General features: G+C 33.0%; 1 protein-coding gene across 1 annotated transcript; it reads left to right on the top strand.

The window, feature by feature from the left end:
- Window positions 1-738: 738 nt before the first annotated feature.
- Window positions 739-11,074, top strand: LOC143081259 (baculoviral IAP repeat-containing protein 2-like). Its single transcript, XM_076257348.1, has 5 exons — window positions 739-1,845; window positions 2,364-2,548; window positions 2,923-3,058; window positions 8,261-8,434; window positions 10,796-11,074. The coding sequence occupies exons 1-5, from the start codon at window positions 891-893 to the stop codon at window positions 10,993-10,995; spliced, it is 1,650 nt and encodes a 549-aa protein (XP_076113463.1). The 5' UTR covers window positions 739-890; the 3' UTR covers window positions 10,996-11,074.
- The last annotated feature ends 6,226 nt before the right edge of the window (window positions 11,075-17,300 follow it).

Below are 17,300 nucleotides of genomic sequence, written 5' to 3'. Positions count from 1 at the left end.
TTGTTTTTCCTATGTATGGTGTATGTTTTGAGTTTTTAAAGCTACATGCTAGACATTATGCCAAATTATATGCATGCACATGACTTTGTATACATGTATCATTTAATTAATGTATCATTATACACCAGAGAAAATTCACATTGGGCAATTAAACCCGTACTAGAGATGGGCTAGAATATTAACTATGCAGAATATATATAATATATCATACAAACTCTGACTCGTTCCGTGTGACAAATGCATTTAAAGATAGTTTTAAATTACTTATTTTGCACTTTCTTTAATTACACTTAAAGCTGATATAAATATGAAGATGTGATATGAGTACCGATGAGACAACTCTCGATCATAGTCACCATGTATAACAGTTTCCAACTATAGGTCGAAATACGGCCTTCAACTCGGAGCCTTGACTCAAACTGAAAATAGTTTAATTATTTCCTTTTCACAAAGATTATCATATTATGTAATGTTTGTTGTTTCTTTTTCAAGGTTATGTATCAATTGCTACTGACGTAATTTTATGAAAATGTATATTGCAGAATGGATGTAACTAGACTATATACGGATGAAGATATAAGCATGTATTATACTCTCAACAATAAATGGGTTTTTTTTACAAATCGAGGGTATACATAAGCGAACAATGAATTCAAGATGAAAGCATATAAAACACAACAAAATTTATAACGCTCTTTTGTGCTAGTTCTATAAAGTATTATCAAGAAATCAAAAAAATCAGTTACAAACATCCATACTAGTATATATATTGATTGTTAGAATTTTTATCATTCAAGAGAATCAACAATCATTACATATATAAAGGAAAAACTGAATATTTCAAATCGCAAGAGCCAATCAATCAATCATTCAATCAACCAGTCATAAGTATGTTACAGCAGCATATCTACCGGAGTCTTCCATTTCTTCCTCCAGACGAAAGAACAATATGCCAAAATAGTACAAAACCACCATTAGAGGATGGTTTGGAATATGAAGGTGCCAGATTGTCAACTTTTGCAACATTTCCAGATATTCTTGGTGTATATGCAACTAAACTCGCAAGAGCTGGATTCTATTATATAGGAAAAGGTGATGAAGTTGTTTGCTTTAAATGCAAAATTACACATAAAAACTGGAAACCGTATGATTCTCCGTCAGAAATTCACAATCGAATTTCGCCACTATGTGATTTTATCAAACAAACAAAAATCACGGAATATTCGAATCACATAACAGAAGGCGCTGTTAGCAATGGTGTACATTATAGTCCGAACGAAAGAACTGCATGCACAAATATAGTATGCGACAAAACTAAACAGACGATTAAAAGCACTGTTGCTCAACAGAGCTCAAATGTGCATACCAACGGAAACGAGACTCAAAGAATCGAGAATACTAATACAATTAATCAAAATTCAAACAACTTTAAACACGATGTTTCATATACTCATGGCGTAGGGGTACAACATAGTCCAAGTGGAATTAATCAAAGTTTAAGGACCAACACGAATACTGACATGACAAGAACAGAAGCTTACCAAAATGGCAATTGGTACTCGACTAATAGCACTGACAGCTTGATCAGAATTTCAACGACACATTTATCTACTAGGACTAGTACTAGCGCATCAAACAACCAGACACCGAGCCAAACAATTTCTAACGATAGTACATTAGCTAGTAAAGCTTCACTGGAAGCGGGTGCGATGGGGATTTGCCTTGATAACCCTAAGTACCCAAAGTATGCAACCAGACTATTTAGACTGGACTCGTTCAAACATTGGCCAACATATTTGACTCAGTCTCCGGACGAAATGGTTTCAGCAGGATTCTTTTTTACAGGTAGAACTCCTTGTTATTTAAAAAATAAAGGGTCTGTTTGATAAGTTTTATATTGAAGTCAGTTTGTAAATACTAATTAGCAAGTAAGATATGCCGAAATGTCTTCATTTATATTACACAATGCAAATTTAAAAAAATACATATACAATAACATCGTGAAATATACTCATTATAAGCGAGCGAACTTAAATCCATGATTTGACACATGCCTCGTAAAAAGGCGTTTAAAAACATAAACTGTAAAACAATCGGCCTTTTTTAAAAAAAAGAGTGTCGTATGCCTCCTTTTCAAAGTTCAAGCCTTACAAAATGTACAAAATGAACACTATTTTTCATCATGATCATGTCACACGTGTACATATATAATAATTTTGGTCTTAGTTTGAGATGAACAATGTAATACACGATTTAGTTTATACAATTAACAATGTTCTAACAATGTCTAACACATGTGATTAAAAATAAGCAACAGTTCTATTTATTTCAAAATTTTACATTAATATAATTTTATATTAAAGGTAATGAAGATCATTGTCGTTGCTTTTTCTGTGGCGGTGGCTTAAGAAACTGGGAACCAGGTGACCAGCCTTGGACAGAACATGCACGCTGGTACCAAAACTGTGCTTTTGTGAAGAACTGTAAAGGCGAAAGATTTATACAAGATGTCCAAACAAACAATATGCAAGCTGAAAAAGTCGAAAAGGTATATTAGGCAGATTGGGATAATTAAAAATGCAAATATTAAAAAAATGCAGTTCTTTATAAACTTGAATAGTCTGCACATTACAATAAAAGTCTCTTAAAATCGTTTGTTTCACTGAGTTTTGAATAAATTTATGCATCTTCTGAATGACATCAAAATAACAATATGAATGCATACTAGTGCTTCAAATTATAGAGCTGATCATACTCCAAATTCCGTTCTCATCTACGGCATCAGTCAGAAGCCAGTATTCTAGTGTTGGCACGAATTATAAGAAACAAATGTACTGGCGAATTTTCAATATGTCGAAAGAGGCTAGTATACTTGCCAATAAATCATTGATGGCCATGGCTTAATACATTTGTAAATTACAGAATGAGCTACTGAACACTATAACGCCAGTGGATGACATTAGAAACATTCCTGCAGTGAGATCTGTATCCCAGTTTGGATATGACGAAAAGTTAGCCAAAGAAGCTTACGACACTCTCAAGAAAGCTGGAACAGCAGGTATATATCATGATACTAAAAATGAAAAATAAACTAGATAAAATGAGATCTATGTATTAAATACATCTTGGGGCGTTAGCCCGACTGGATGTAGCTTATCAAGGTCAAGATATTATGGTCAATGCAGAATGGACGTTTTCAATAATTTAGCGGGGCAAAAAGGGGGGGGGCTTTCAACGATTTGATCATAATCTATTAAAAAGCAGGAATGACATCTTGGGGTAAATAAGTGTGTATTGTTTTCAAATTAAACAGCGCTGAACTTTAAACCACTTACGCCGAATTATATCTTCAGCACTAGGGTTGCTACTGCGCTTGACTTTTTGTATACAGCGCTTGATTTGATATCTACACCCGACTCCAATGTGCACCGTCAGTTGTTTCTTATTTGCAATCTTTTGGCATTATTATAAGGAGCATAGTTCTTCAATATTTGTTCTATTTTTTGTATATCGTCTGATTAAAAAAGTTTTAGTTTCATATCACCTGATAAGTGATTTAAATAGGACCTTGTTTGTATTATTCTTCATTGTAATGTAAAGTTCCTCACTCTAGTGTACATTGTATTTGTACAAAGTCTAAAGTCACAGGAAAGGCAGAAAAAATTACTGATTTCGTGGAAGACAAAAGTTTTAGTATGTTGAACTTGATATGTTTAGTCATGACTAGTAATCATCTATAATACTAAAATAACGAGGTCCAATTTGTCAGCCGTCATCACGTAAAAACGGCGAATCAATGAATTCGACTTTATATATAACTAATATAGTACAAAGGTGTGGATTAAAGATTACACCACTCTAGGCCCTTTTGTTTTCCACGTAATTAATACTGCCAATAATTAAGAAGTTCCGGGTCGAGTCCGATACCGATACCAATAGTATATAATTCACCTTACCTTATCTGTACGTTCCGCATCTGATTGGCGCACCACCAAACGGTGTATTCAGGATTAATATGCTATATAGTTTAACTTTCAAAACTTAAGTTCAATACTACATCTATGAATGAAACAAATGCAGGACAAATCTGAGGCTAATCTTTTTTTTCTTAGGACGAGCGTGCTTACAGCATATCACATTGCCTGTGTTTGCTTATAACTTTTAAACAGTGACTTATAGTTATACTTTAGTTACATTATAATGCATATTATTTATTCTAACGTATTTATAAGTAAGTCAAGACCACAATCTTAACATCAATCACGATTATATGGAAAATGTTAAAAATATAGCAATGCCATATTTTCAAAAATCTCTAACGAAAAGCTTTATAAAATATTTATCAAGTTTGAAAAAGAAATACGTGCTCTCATGCTGCCGTTGCCAACTTTCAATTATTAAAGTTGGTCGGGGTCGAAACTATCTTTTTGAAAAGAAAATGTTTTCATTGATTAAAATCTTTAATTCAGGATTGTTTTACCAAATAATTAAGAAAACTCATGTATGTAGGAATTTACACATTTTGTACATTAATCAGGCTGTTAGTTGTACCGTTTGGATTGTTTTACATTTGTCATTTCGGGGTCTTCTATTATAGCTGACTATAAGGTACGGGTTTTGCTCATTGTTGATTGCAATAGAGTAACCTATAGAAATTATTAATCGGTCTTTGATGGACCGAAGTTTGTCTCGTTGGCAAACATACGGCCGCATCTTCTTACTTTATTGTGAGAACGGTGATTATGTATTTTTGTCGGAAACATATTTTACGAGCTATCCTTGCATCTGATATTTTTTTTCACAAACTCAAGCTTCAAAAAAGGGTCGGCGATCAATACTGTTTTTATAATGTTTGAAATTATAAAATTTGGCAAAGTATGGATTTTTTTTACACAGACCATAAAATACCTACCTCACAGATTACCAGCAGGTCGAAATCCGATTATGAATGATACAATTATTTTTATTTTACTAGATTTGTAATTTAATTTAAGTGGGCTATATGTGCATATCAACATGAATCAATGTTTTTCTCAAGCTTATAACTATGAACCAGGAATGCATTGCATTCCTTTTATACTATTGGTTATTTTTGGTTCAGCGCTTCCATTTTCAACATATAATAGAGCATCGGTTTCCACTATATCTATTTTCAATTTTTTTTTAAAACCGTTTCCAAACTGATTGTTTGTATGTTTTCGGTTTCAATCTTTTTGGTTTCGTTTTTACATTATTTTACAAGTATAATCAAAGTACTGAAGTACTGAACAACGGATGACCGCAAGTTCTTGTGGATGGTCTCAAAAACTTGTCTCAGAAAAAATTCACATTTCTATACCTGCAACTGAGGTTTATGTACAGAGATATAATTTTTTGAGAGACAAGTTCGTGCGTGGATGATGAATACATGTATGTATAATTTTCATCCAATTGTATATCATTATAGTCTACGATTCTCATAAAAGTGCAGTACACGTCCATGGTGGACACTCTTCTATAACATCGCGATGTAAAAATCAATATTCAAGCTATGTTTTGTGGCGTTCTGCGAAGATAAAAAAGATCTGCTTTACACAACAACAACAAAAATGCACTCAACAGATTGATTGGGTGATTTTTCTCTCGAATGAGTTGGGAGTGTCTGACTGTATATTAATACATTGAAGCTAGCTGCTACATGTTTATGTGTTATCCATCATATATGTCGGACAACTACTCTCTCACTCTCTCTTTCGTTCTTTCTCAAATTATGACAAAAGAAAAGTTTTAATTTCAATATACATTCATCACAGGCCTATGTACCGGGCAATTCTGTTGGAGGTTCGAGAAAATAAACTGCATTCTGCCACACTACGTCTAATTGTAATCATACACATATTGCTAGGTTGATGACTATAGGGATTGTTTTACTCACAGTAGATTAAAAAAAATGATAGTTAGCAATACTGAAATTTTATGACATACGTGTATTTCTCTGATAAAACTTTTTTTTTATATTAAATAAGTCGATGCGACAAAAAAAAAATGATTGCACATTTTACTGAAATGTTCACGACTAAGGAGTACTTTTTCTCATAAGATTTATTGTGAGAATTTTCATTTATGTGTATAGCTTCGAATCTTAAAACAGCAACGCTAGGAATTACAGATACTATCTGGCTGAGGAGGATAATTAAGATCTCACTTTTCATCGCATTTTCAATGTATCTGGCTTTTATAAAGTGGGATGTGGTCATTAGTAAGTTTTCTCTTTGTTATAGCTCCGGGGCCTTGTTTTTGTGAAGTATCCGAGTTAATTATTTCGACATCTTTTATCCTTGAAACAATGCAGAGCTACATTTTAATGCATATTAAATGAGAACTTTATTTTATATAGATCAGACCATTTCATGAAATTATGTTATGCCAAATACGCAAGAAAATTCGAATTTACAGTTTAACGTTATTATAACGCGAACGTCAAATTACGGTTACGGGGACATTTCATTGGACATCTTAGATCGTTTCGGATTTTCTACCTGCATGTCAAACAAAAGTACATATCATAACATTTTAAAGGAAATTAAATGTATTTTCCATTCATATCAGCTAAAAGGTGATAAAAATTTAAGATATAGTAGAATTTTGTTTGATAAAAAGCCTCTGAATTATTCTTTGTGTTATTTTGTCCATCGGGACATTTTATTGGACACGGGAAAAATGACGATGTCTTTAAAATAAGATCGCAGTTACATAATGATGACTTCAGATAGCTTCTTCGGAACATGTATAATTTTTCTGATATCATTAAAATCCATTTTCGTATGTTATATATTATGAAATTGAAGACAGAAAGTTTTTTTACGGGTTGAGCAGCAAATTGGGACATTTTTTCTCTTTTTTGTTTAAACTTTTCTGACGATCCTCCTACTCTTATAGCTAAAAACGTCAATTACTTCATTTGACGTTAAATGTATACAATATAGTTGTAAAATTTTAAACCATTTTACTTACTAATGAATCCGCACTGGGATTTCAAAGACGCACATCAAACAAAATTGTAACAGCGGGACACCCTTAAAATGACGTAATAGGCATCGAAATGATTATTTTTTTTCATTAAAAAATAGACAAAGCACAAATTCATCTATGTTATTGAATTCTATGGTTTACTTTCTTTCGAATGATAGGCATAACATGGCTATTTATTGTATAGGATAAGAGCTTGAATATGAATAACCCGCCATCTAACCCATATTTCCAAAGTGACACCAATATCGTGCGCAACGTCTCTGTAAAAACCGCAATAATGACAATTAGACGGAACGTTAGAAGTATATTTTTATTGAATAACGTCAAAATCGTATGTGGGGACATTGTATCGGACATTTTAGTTTTATCTGATATCTCGTATATTAGATTTAATTTATGGGAACTTAATATCAAAATAGAGATATTTTTTTGTACTTTTATCCATTATAATTTTTTTATGCAGCGAATGGCACTGTATTAAATAAACATCATGAAAAAACAGAAAACGTAACCCTACGTTTAATTTGGTTTGAAGGGGACAAAATGTCGGACATTGCTATTCAACTCGAATAATAAGAATTTATTTTAAAAAATTCCTGATTATTGCATGAGGCGAAAGTGTGATCTTTGAACAAAATACTACTATAAGAATTATTTATTTCGACATGGGGATTGCTCTGGAATTCCCTTTTTTGGGACAATTTCACAAAAATTACGGCAACCTTTCGTGCATGGGACACATAATTTGTATCATCTTGATCCCTTTTTTTTTTATATTTCCGTCTTTTCGAGAGAAAAAATCGACATTACGTCATCGCCCAATTATGAATTGCTTGTTCTAGACAAACTTTTATATCGTTTGGTTAAAAAATTTATATGTTTTTTACGGTATTCAGAATTTCACAAAACTAAAAGTGTAACGCGGGACAAGGAAATCATATTGCAAAATAAAGGTTTTATTGAGTTTTAATTAATGAAAATGGTCTGTTACATATACAAAATTGCAATAATCTGAAAGAAGAGTTTAAAAGCTTTAAAATGATATACAACACTTTATAATATCAATTTTTATGTTTAAAAATTAATAAGATGAATGTGTGTTGTCCGTGATTTTACCAAAGTAACACCAGTAGCGTGCGACGTTTCATAATTAATAAGGTTATAACATGTTTTAAAACAATTATGAAAAAGATTGCGTTCTCAAAAAAAGCTTTAACAACCTACTTGTACATTGTTGGTATTTTTATAGATATAACAAGTACAGTTCTTCTTGAAGCTATCTTCAATTTAGAGGAAAAAAGGAGGGAAACCCAAGAAAATTCACATAAAACCAAACCTCAAATGGCAGAATCGCAATCAGCAATTGGACCTGCAATTACAACACAAGTAAATAACGAACCTGCAAGTGATCCTGAGTTTGAACGTATGTATTTTCAATACAAATTGTTTTATTGTTGATATAGTATATCAATTTTATAAAGAATATAATAATATATTTGATCCAAATTCAAGACCCTATGTTTACCTCATAGATTGTGCTGTATATATACTGTACTATGTATACAAAGGGCAACTGTAAAGCCTATACATAGTAAATCTAAACTCTTTTACACTTTACCGATATTTACGCATCCATACAAGATTACATTGACCCGAAAATAAGAATATGGCTAACCTTCGAGTTAAGACTTTGGAGTTCCGAGTAAGAGTTATAATTAGTTTTCGAGTTCAAATTCGAGTGAACATTCATTTTGAATAAATTTCGAAGTAATTGTCATGTTCGAGATAAACTGTGAACTAGTTTTCGATTTTTTCTTTAATTAAAATTGGACACTTGTCAAACTAACTCTTTTTTTTTAAAAATCTGAAACTCGACTATCAATTCTTATTAATTTCAACTCCAACTATTTTCGGTTTTTATACATTATATTATCCTTGGTTTTTACATGTTCAGCTATGAGCGTTCTCGGTAAAGGTAAATCCAGACCTTTCGGATGCATAAAATCTATCAATTGCTGATTTTTACATGAATCACTGATAGTAGACTGTCGTTCCCCCGTGGCATTATCAACACAGTCACTACTTTGTCGCTGACATGATTTATAACACACATTGTAAAGGAAGTTTAGGAATATAAAAGAAAGAAGAACTCCGGAACATTTCAGCTCCTTCGGGCAAAGATGGATTAAATTATATTATGTTAAGACTTTAAGTCCTTTTTAGTCATATAATATAATATACATGTAGCTCTTCATTTGTTTCTGTGCTTATACATCCTCGGTTTTCAAATATTCTGCTTTGAGCGTTCCAGATTAAACTAAATCCTAATAATCGCTTTTTGGCGCAAGCTATTTAAAAAGTTGTTTTCATTCTTTAACCTGATGGTTAGTCCACTCCACAATTGGGAATTATCAAAAACTGTTCTGCGTCAAAATCAGGTTTTTCATGGCGACAAAGTTTATTGAATTGCTAAATGTAATTGCCTAAAGTATTTCAACACCTTGATTTTTTTAAACTGGAAAAATCACCCTCTTATTTTTGATGTAATATGATAAAATATTTGTAAAATATTATTTAAAACGTAGTTAATGATAATATTGGCATTCAAACGAACAAAATATACATGGAAAAAATGTTTTATCTAACCAAACTTTTTATAACAAAATGAAGTGTTTTTTGTACAAAAAAAAATGCATTTTACAACTTCTACTGTAGTCGAACTTTACAATGTCAGACATTTCAAAATCAATCTTTACATGATTGCTTACATCATAGTTGATCATTATACGCCAAAGAGTTAGTAATTTGTGCGCAGCCTCAATTCAAACGGATAACCGCATCTTAACGTCTTCTGATTCCTGCCATAAGTCGACTTAATTGTTGCTAAGGTAGCAGCAACTATTCCTGAGAAAGGGTATTGTTTATTTCATGACGTGTTTGAACTGGGGTGTCCTTTCGTGCACATTACGCCCAATAATGTCGAATATATGCTCGATATGGTTCAAATTCGGGCTACGATCGGGCAAAGGAAGATAAACGAATTCCATTGGAACAATGGATCTTCCTCCACGTTTCTAATTTCTAACTTTTGCGAGCTTTGCTCTGTAGTGAATACGGGCAACTGTGTGTCTATTCGTAGGTAAAGGACCCCGAAATGGTCTTCTTGCACGATAACCAATAGGGATGAGTCGATCTTGAACAGTTCTTGTTTAAAGGCTCCCGTGTGGTCATCTCTCTTTTTAGGATTGTTTGGTTGGCAATTGGTTTCCATCTGACCAACCTTCATTATGTTTGATTTTCCCTAGCAGATGTTATAGGGGGTCTTCCTGATCTCGGAAGGTCTTTAACTTCGTTTGTTGCCCGAATTTTATTCTCAATGACGTATAGTGGATGGGTGAAGTACGTGCAGTTGTCACAGCGACATATCTACTTGTCTCATGCTGATAACATTGTATCTGTCATCTTGCTGCAGTTATGAGTTGTGGATGACCAACTACGAGGTGTCAATCACATAACTTTAATAAACTTGGTTATTTAAAGTGTTGAAAACAATGAGGATAAAAACATCAGTTTTGTTGTTTACGAGTATAGTAGCTGCATGTGCAGATAACCCTTATCGAGTCGATATTTATTGATTAAACTCAGGTGATATTTAAACAAAGTTTAACTAGTTCTATTTCGACAAATTATATCACAAAAAAATAAAGAGTGTTGTTTCTTTAATTTGAATTTGAACTTGGTGTTGCAATACTTTGTTTCATGTGTGTATTTTTATTAATTTCAGTGTCAGTAAGGAGTCTCGAAGAAGAAAATCAAAACCTGAAAGATCAGCAGACTTGTAAAATATGCTTAGATGAACCAATCGCAATTGTGTTTCTACCATGTGGCCATTTAGCTGCATGTGTCACTTGTGCGCCTGCGCTAAGAAGATGTCCAATATGCAGAACTTTCATAAAAGGAACAGTAAAGGCTATTATGTGCTGATGTGTTTAGTTTATACAAAATCTTAAAATATGTTCTGAGATTATCATTATCGGGACGGGCAAAATGATAAAAACTGCAAATTCGTTATCATATTCAAAGAAGAATACAGTATACAGTGCAGGCAGTGTAACCACGGTGTCACAAAAGCAAGTGTTCACATCCCGCAGATGGGAGGACAAAAATGATCTGACGCAAATTTGTAGCATTGTTGGTCTTAGTTTGAAACGAAGTGAATAAATATACAGCAACGTCCATAAATGTATATCAACATGTATCAATACACTGACTGGGCAACCTCTTTGTATGTATAATGTACGCTATTTTCATAATACTTTGTACATAGCTAGATGGAAATGAAACAACGGACAAACGAGTTACATGTAAAACAAGTGGTCCTTTTAAGGTGTTCATTGTAATGTGCGTTTACCGAGTCAATCCACTCAGTCCTAGAGAATTCAGGAATATTTAGAAACATTGTTCCCAAAGCTAGCAAATATAATATACATATACACATACAATGTATGTATATGGAAATACATGTAGATGTATTTTATATTTGATATAGTTAGATCCTTTTAACGTAATGTGGTATGTTTCATGCAATTTCAGGTCGAGAATAAAATAGCAATAAATCCAATAGATTTGGTTTGAAGGTGTATCGACACAGCGAACATGCTGCATATACAGATCCTTTTTGAGAGTTATCATTACGTTAATTAAACGTGCAGTGGTAATACATTCTCCCTACACAAGCTCAATGCATCAGATACGATGTCTACTTCCTGGCAGCAATTTTTTTGCAAGTTATTTAATGATAAAATAACATGGTGAAATGGCGTTCCGGCTAAATGGAAATAAGAAGGAATTATTCGCTCCTTAAACTTTTATTTCATCAGTCCGGTAAGACCGAACAACCAACTCCAAAACTTAATGTAATATAACATTCAAACAATAACAATATATAAGCACAAGCAATTAAAAGATTAAGAAGATTAACAGATGCAAAATAGAAAAATACAATATATTAAAAGAGTGGTTAGTGTCCGACACGTATTTGTAAACTATAGTCCAAATTGTCACAGAGAATAAATAATTTTAAATAAATACAGTACATGCATGCACGACCTTTGTCCAAGATTATTACACATATAATAATCCGTGTAAAACACTTATGCCTAAATTTATGACAAAGTTCAGAATAATAAAATAAATGCAAATCATGAATATACATTAAAACAATTGAATTTAAAACATGTTGTCTAATAACTTATTTCATTGCTCAGTTCAAATAGTCCGGTCATAATAATGAAAGAAGTTGCAAAGGGTTCTAACTTTGCAAGAGACAGAGGCGAAACAGAGGGTTTTCTCAACAGTGGATATAGGCAGCAGTCCTTTTGCGCCAATTACTGTTTTTCGGGGGTATCATTTCCGCCAAATTTTGTTTTTCAAATGTATCAATTGCGCCAATATTCGGAACTCATTTGCGCCAATTTACCTGTACACATATCTATCATAAATATTAATGATTAATATATATATTTATTCTTATTTTTGGCTTATAAGGTACCATTCATGAAATAATTGTTACACGAATGTCTAGACTGAAGGAATGTAATCAAACCAACAGATGAACACTTAGGGAGCTACCATTTGATTTTTATGGGGGGGGCTAGGATGAAATTTGAAAAAAAAGGCAGGACAGGAGTTTTGAGTAAAAAAAAAGGCAGGATGAGAAACTTGGCAAAAAAAAAAAGGCAGGATGACAATTGTTGTAAAAAAGTCAGGATAAGCTAAGAAAAAAAAAGGCAGGACCGAATAGACTGAAAAATAAAAAGGCAGGACAGAGATTACAAATAAAAAAAAAGGCAGGACACAATTTTTCATCCTAGCCCCCCCCCCCCCCCCCCCCCCCATAAAAATCAAATGGTAGCTCCCTTATATTATTAAAAGTGTTCAGTAAGGAATACAAAAAAAATCAGTTTGAGATTACCGATAATGGAGCAGAGGCATTCCAAAGAAAATTACAATGAACTGTTTTATGCATCCCATCCTTCAACGCATGTGTTTTTGACAAAATAGTGAAGCTACAAGCTACTACATAATAAAATACAGTACCCATGCAGCAGCAGTTAAAAGAGAAAGTTTCAGTAAAGGAAATATTTGCCGTTCAAAAGTGTCAAAATATGCAGGAGAACAAGGCCGCAGAGACGTTGTGTGTGCAATGAGTTACAAATTCCAGCCTTTAATGTATATGTTGTCCGACTGTAGATAACCCAAATTAAGTATTCTATTAAATGACTTAGAATGAAGGAGGAGGGAAGTCATTTTCCTATTAATTGGTGCAATCGTATATTATATTTTTGGCGCAAATGATACTATGTAATTTTAAAACAAGTGGCGCAAACGTAGCATTGGAGAAAAAAAGTTGTGGCGCAAAAGGACGCATTTTTGGCGCAAACGGATTGAAGGATGTTAAATAGGTATACCTTTCCAATGTAGAATTTTCGGCTGTCATCCATTAAAGGCTTCTTATAGTTGCTTATACAGTTTTCGTATTATAAAAAAAACTTTTTTCTGTGTTTGAACTATACAAATATTTAAACTACGCTTAAAACTTCGTGATATTGATGCATAACAAAAGACACTAAAAATATTGAAGCGTATTATCAAATTGCAGGTAAAACAACATTTATTTAGTATTCTATAGATGTGCATTTTCGGAAAGATATTGTTTTGTGGTCGCTACAACTTAGACGTGAAACGGCACTTTTTCCAAATGGTTCTGTTATTTTTTCTTTAATATAGGATATATTTTTCTATAAATGAACTTTATCTTATACTAAATAGAGAAAAAAATTAACAAAATGGGGTCACCTTTCATTTACGCTCACAGTCTGCCTTCGAAAGAAGCATACATTTTTGTTAAATGTCCTTTTTTTCTGTTGAACTAATAGGAGAAAAATAGGTAATATCGAAATAAAACAAGTTTACTTTTTAAATTGTTATTTGGATGGAGAGTTGTCTCATTGGCACTCACACCACATCTTCCTATATCTAAGAACTAAATTACAGAAATCGCTTAAATTTTACAATTATTTAGTTTATGTACAGCTTATTCGAAAACAACAATAAAAAATATAGGTCACCGATGAGTTAAAAAAAGATATTTCAATTTGAATGCCCAAAAATGGCATTTTTGCACCAAAGGGAGATAATTTGGAGCTTTTTAAATGATATCAACTTTTTAAAAGTCAGCTGGGGACCACACGAATTGTTTTTTTGGATGATTTTTGGATCATATGATAAAGTAACAACTACATGTACTGAAGGTAATGAATAAAATTTGTAATGAAAAAGTAAAGTTTCTTTTTTTTTCGGAAAATCTTATACCCGCGAGCCGCCTTAAAAGCTCATTAAAAATAAACGTTTTTATTCAACAATGCATTGGATTACGTGTCGCTTATATGGATTTCGACAACATGATTTCGAAATCTATTTTCAATCAGACGATATCATACAAGTATTAGATAAGATATATCTAGTAAGTTTGCATACATGTATATTAACTTATCAAAGAGATGTTTGCTAATATTTAGTGACCGTTTCCAACTGGGACGTCGAACGATTTCAAACAATCATCGTATGATGTCTGTTACCAGGATTTTGTCATTTAATACATACGACACAATCAAGACAACATTGTCAAATATATCGTTAAATACCTTGGCCTTTATTAAATAAACTTGGTTAATATTTCATAATTACAACAATGTACACAATGGCATGCCTGATTTAAAAAAAAACGGTTCCTTATTACGTTGTTACGTTGATAAAAATAAACAAAAAATAAACTATTAATATGCCATTGAATACACACTATGATACCATGTATAATGCATGAATGGCTTTGATAATGTAAGATCAAATTTCAAATTTGATACAAAAAACTATTACTCTTATACATGTAATCAAATACATGTATATGCACTCGTTTACTTTTCTACATGGGCTAGAGGTATAGGACAGGGGAGGGTTGAGATCTTATAAACATGTTTAACCCCGCCGCATTTTTGCTCCTGTCCCCAAGTCAGAAGCCCCTGGCCTTTGTTAGACTGGTATATTATTTTCAATTTTAGTTTCTTTTGTACAATTTGGAGTTTACAGAGGCGGATTTAGGCTCAGGGAGCCCGGGACCCCCCTTTTTGAAAAAAACGGTTGCTTATTATAGGGAATCACTGAAGCGTGACTGGAGCGGGCCCCCTCTTAGGTCAGTCAGTGGGACCCCACTTATGAAAAATTCTGGATCCGCCACTGGTTTAGTATAACGTTCATTATCACTGAACTATATGTAGACATTTTGACCAACGATTTGCTATATACATGTATATCTACGGCAACTCATTTTAGAGTTCTTGAAAATGGCTATACGGGATGTATGCAATCGAAGCGACGTCCTTTCGATCGGAATCAAAGTGTTAATGTATATATATATATATATATAGCAAGTGCCACGCTCTCTTCACGTTGAAGACGTTCAACCCTCGCAATTGCTCTTTGAGGAACCCATATGTGGCATGTTGCAAGCCGAGTAAAATTCTTTGCTTATATCAGGTCAATTAAAAAACATCCCTACTTTAAAGATACGTCATTCTAAATGCCTATACTTCAATTATAATATTGACTTAAACATTATCAACTTCATGCTCAATTTGCAGGACTTTAAAATTAACGACTTCAAGTCAGCGTCCTGTTGTTCTCTCCATCGTGTCTTGAGTTTATCAAATTAAGAAAGCATCCTAAGTAATAATTAAAAAATATGAATTGTTTAGACGGACAAAATCTCAAGTTCTTATAATAAATTATTTGTATTCATTATTTCATACTTTTCAACTGTTGGCCCCTTTATAGCTTGCTGTTTTGTGTGAGCCAAGGCTCCGTGTTGAAGACAATATTTTGACCTATAATGGTTTACTTTTATAGATTGAGATTAGATGGAGAGTTGTCTCATTGGCACTTAAACCGTATCTTCTTATATGTCTTATATAGTTTGTTGGGCCCTTTTATAGCTTGCTGTTCAGTGTGTTCCAATGCTCCGTGTTGAAGACAATATTTTGACCTATAATGGTTTACTTTTATAGATTGAGATTAGATGGAGAGTTGTCTCATTGGCACTTAAACCGTATCTTCTTATATGTCTTATATAGTTTGTTGGGCCCCTTTATAGCTTGCTGTTCTGTGGGTGCCAAGGCTTCGTGTGGAAGGCAATATTTTGACCTATAAGGTTTACTTTTATAGATTGAGATTAGATGGAGAGTTGTCTCATTGGCACTTAAACCGTATCTTCTTATATGTCTTATATAGTTTGTTGGGCCCCTTTATAGCTTGCTGTTCTGTGGGTGCCAAGGCTTCGTGTGGAAGGCAATATTTTGACCTATAAGGTTTACTTTTATAGATTGAGATTAGATGGAGAGTTGTCTCATTGGCACTTAAACCGTATCTTCTTATATGTCTTATATAGTTTAGATGCACATACTTTTAACTTGCTTTAATTTATAATCAAATCAATTATTTATCAATGGATTATTGCACACACCCTGTAATATGTTTACATGTAATAGAAAACATTTTATCTGATATAACCTTTACACGTTTAACAATATTTTGTCATTTAAGTCAAAACAATGTTCGCTTGTGTACACAAGTCAATTATTTAAAAGCAAATTCAATCTGTTTGTTATCAAACACCCCCGTAACTCCCCCGACATAACGTAATAATTGATCGTATATATTTCATTTGAGTAAATATATGGCCAATAGATTATACAATGCTCGGGATGCAAAGTATTCGGTATGCGAACTATGTACAGAAAAACCTTAATGTTTCGAGTCAGGAAATTCCACAGTAAGGTGTGCCTTGGTTGCTATTTCTGACATATAAATTATTAAGGTCTTTCCCCTACATGGGAAAGACCTTATTGTTTTTCTAATGTTTTTAAGGTCTTTCCCGTACCTGGGAAAGACCTTATTGTTTTTTAAGGTCTTTCCTCTCCGCGAGGAAAGACCTTATTGTTTTTCTCCTGTTTTTTTTTTTTTTTTTTTTTTTTTTTTTTTTTTTCATCCAGCATTTGTTTGACATGGCCTCCTCTCGTTTCTATAGGAGTTACCAAGACCAAATATGGACCATCTGTAGACCTCATCATGAAGTATTACCAGATGAGGCTGTGTAGGATTTCATCATCCCCTTTAGAAGTTATCTTCCTTTTATTGTTTTTTTTCGACATGGCCCCCCCTCGTTGTTTTAAAAG

The sequence above is a fragment of the Mytilus galloprovincialis genome, chromosome 1 (assembly GCF_965363235.1).
Source record: "Mytilus galloprovincialis chromosome 1, xbMytGall1.hap1.1, whole genome shotgun sequence".
Lineage (NCBI taxonomy): Eukaryota > Metazoa > Mollusca > Bivalvia > Mytilida > Mytilidae > Mytilus > Mytilus galloprovincialis.
Note: the sequence above shows the minus strand (reverse complement) of the source record. Positions and strands in the feature narration are given on the sequence as shown.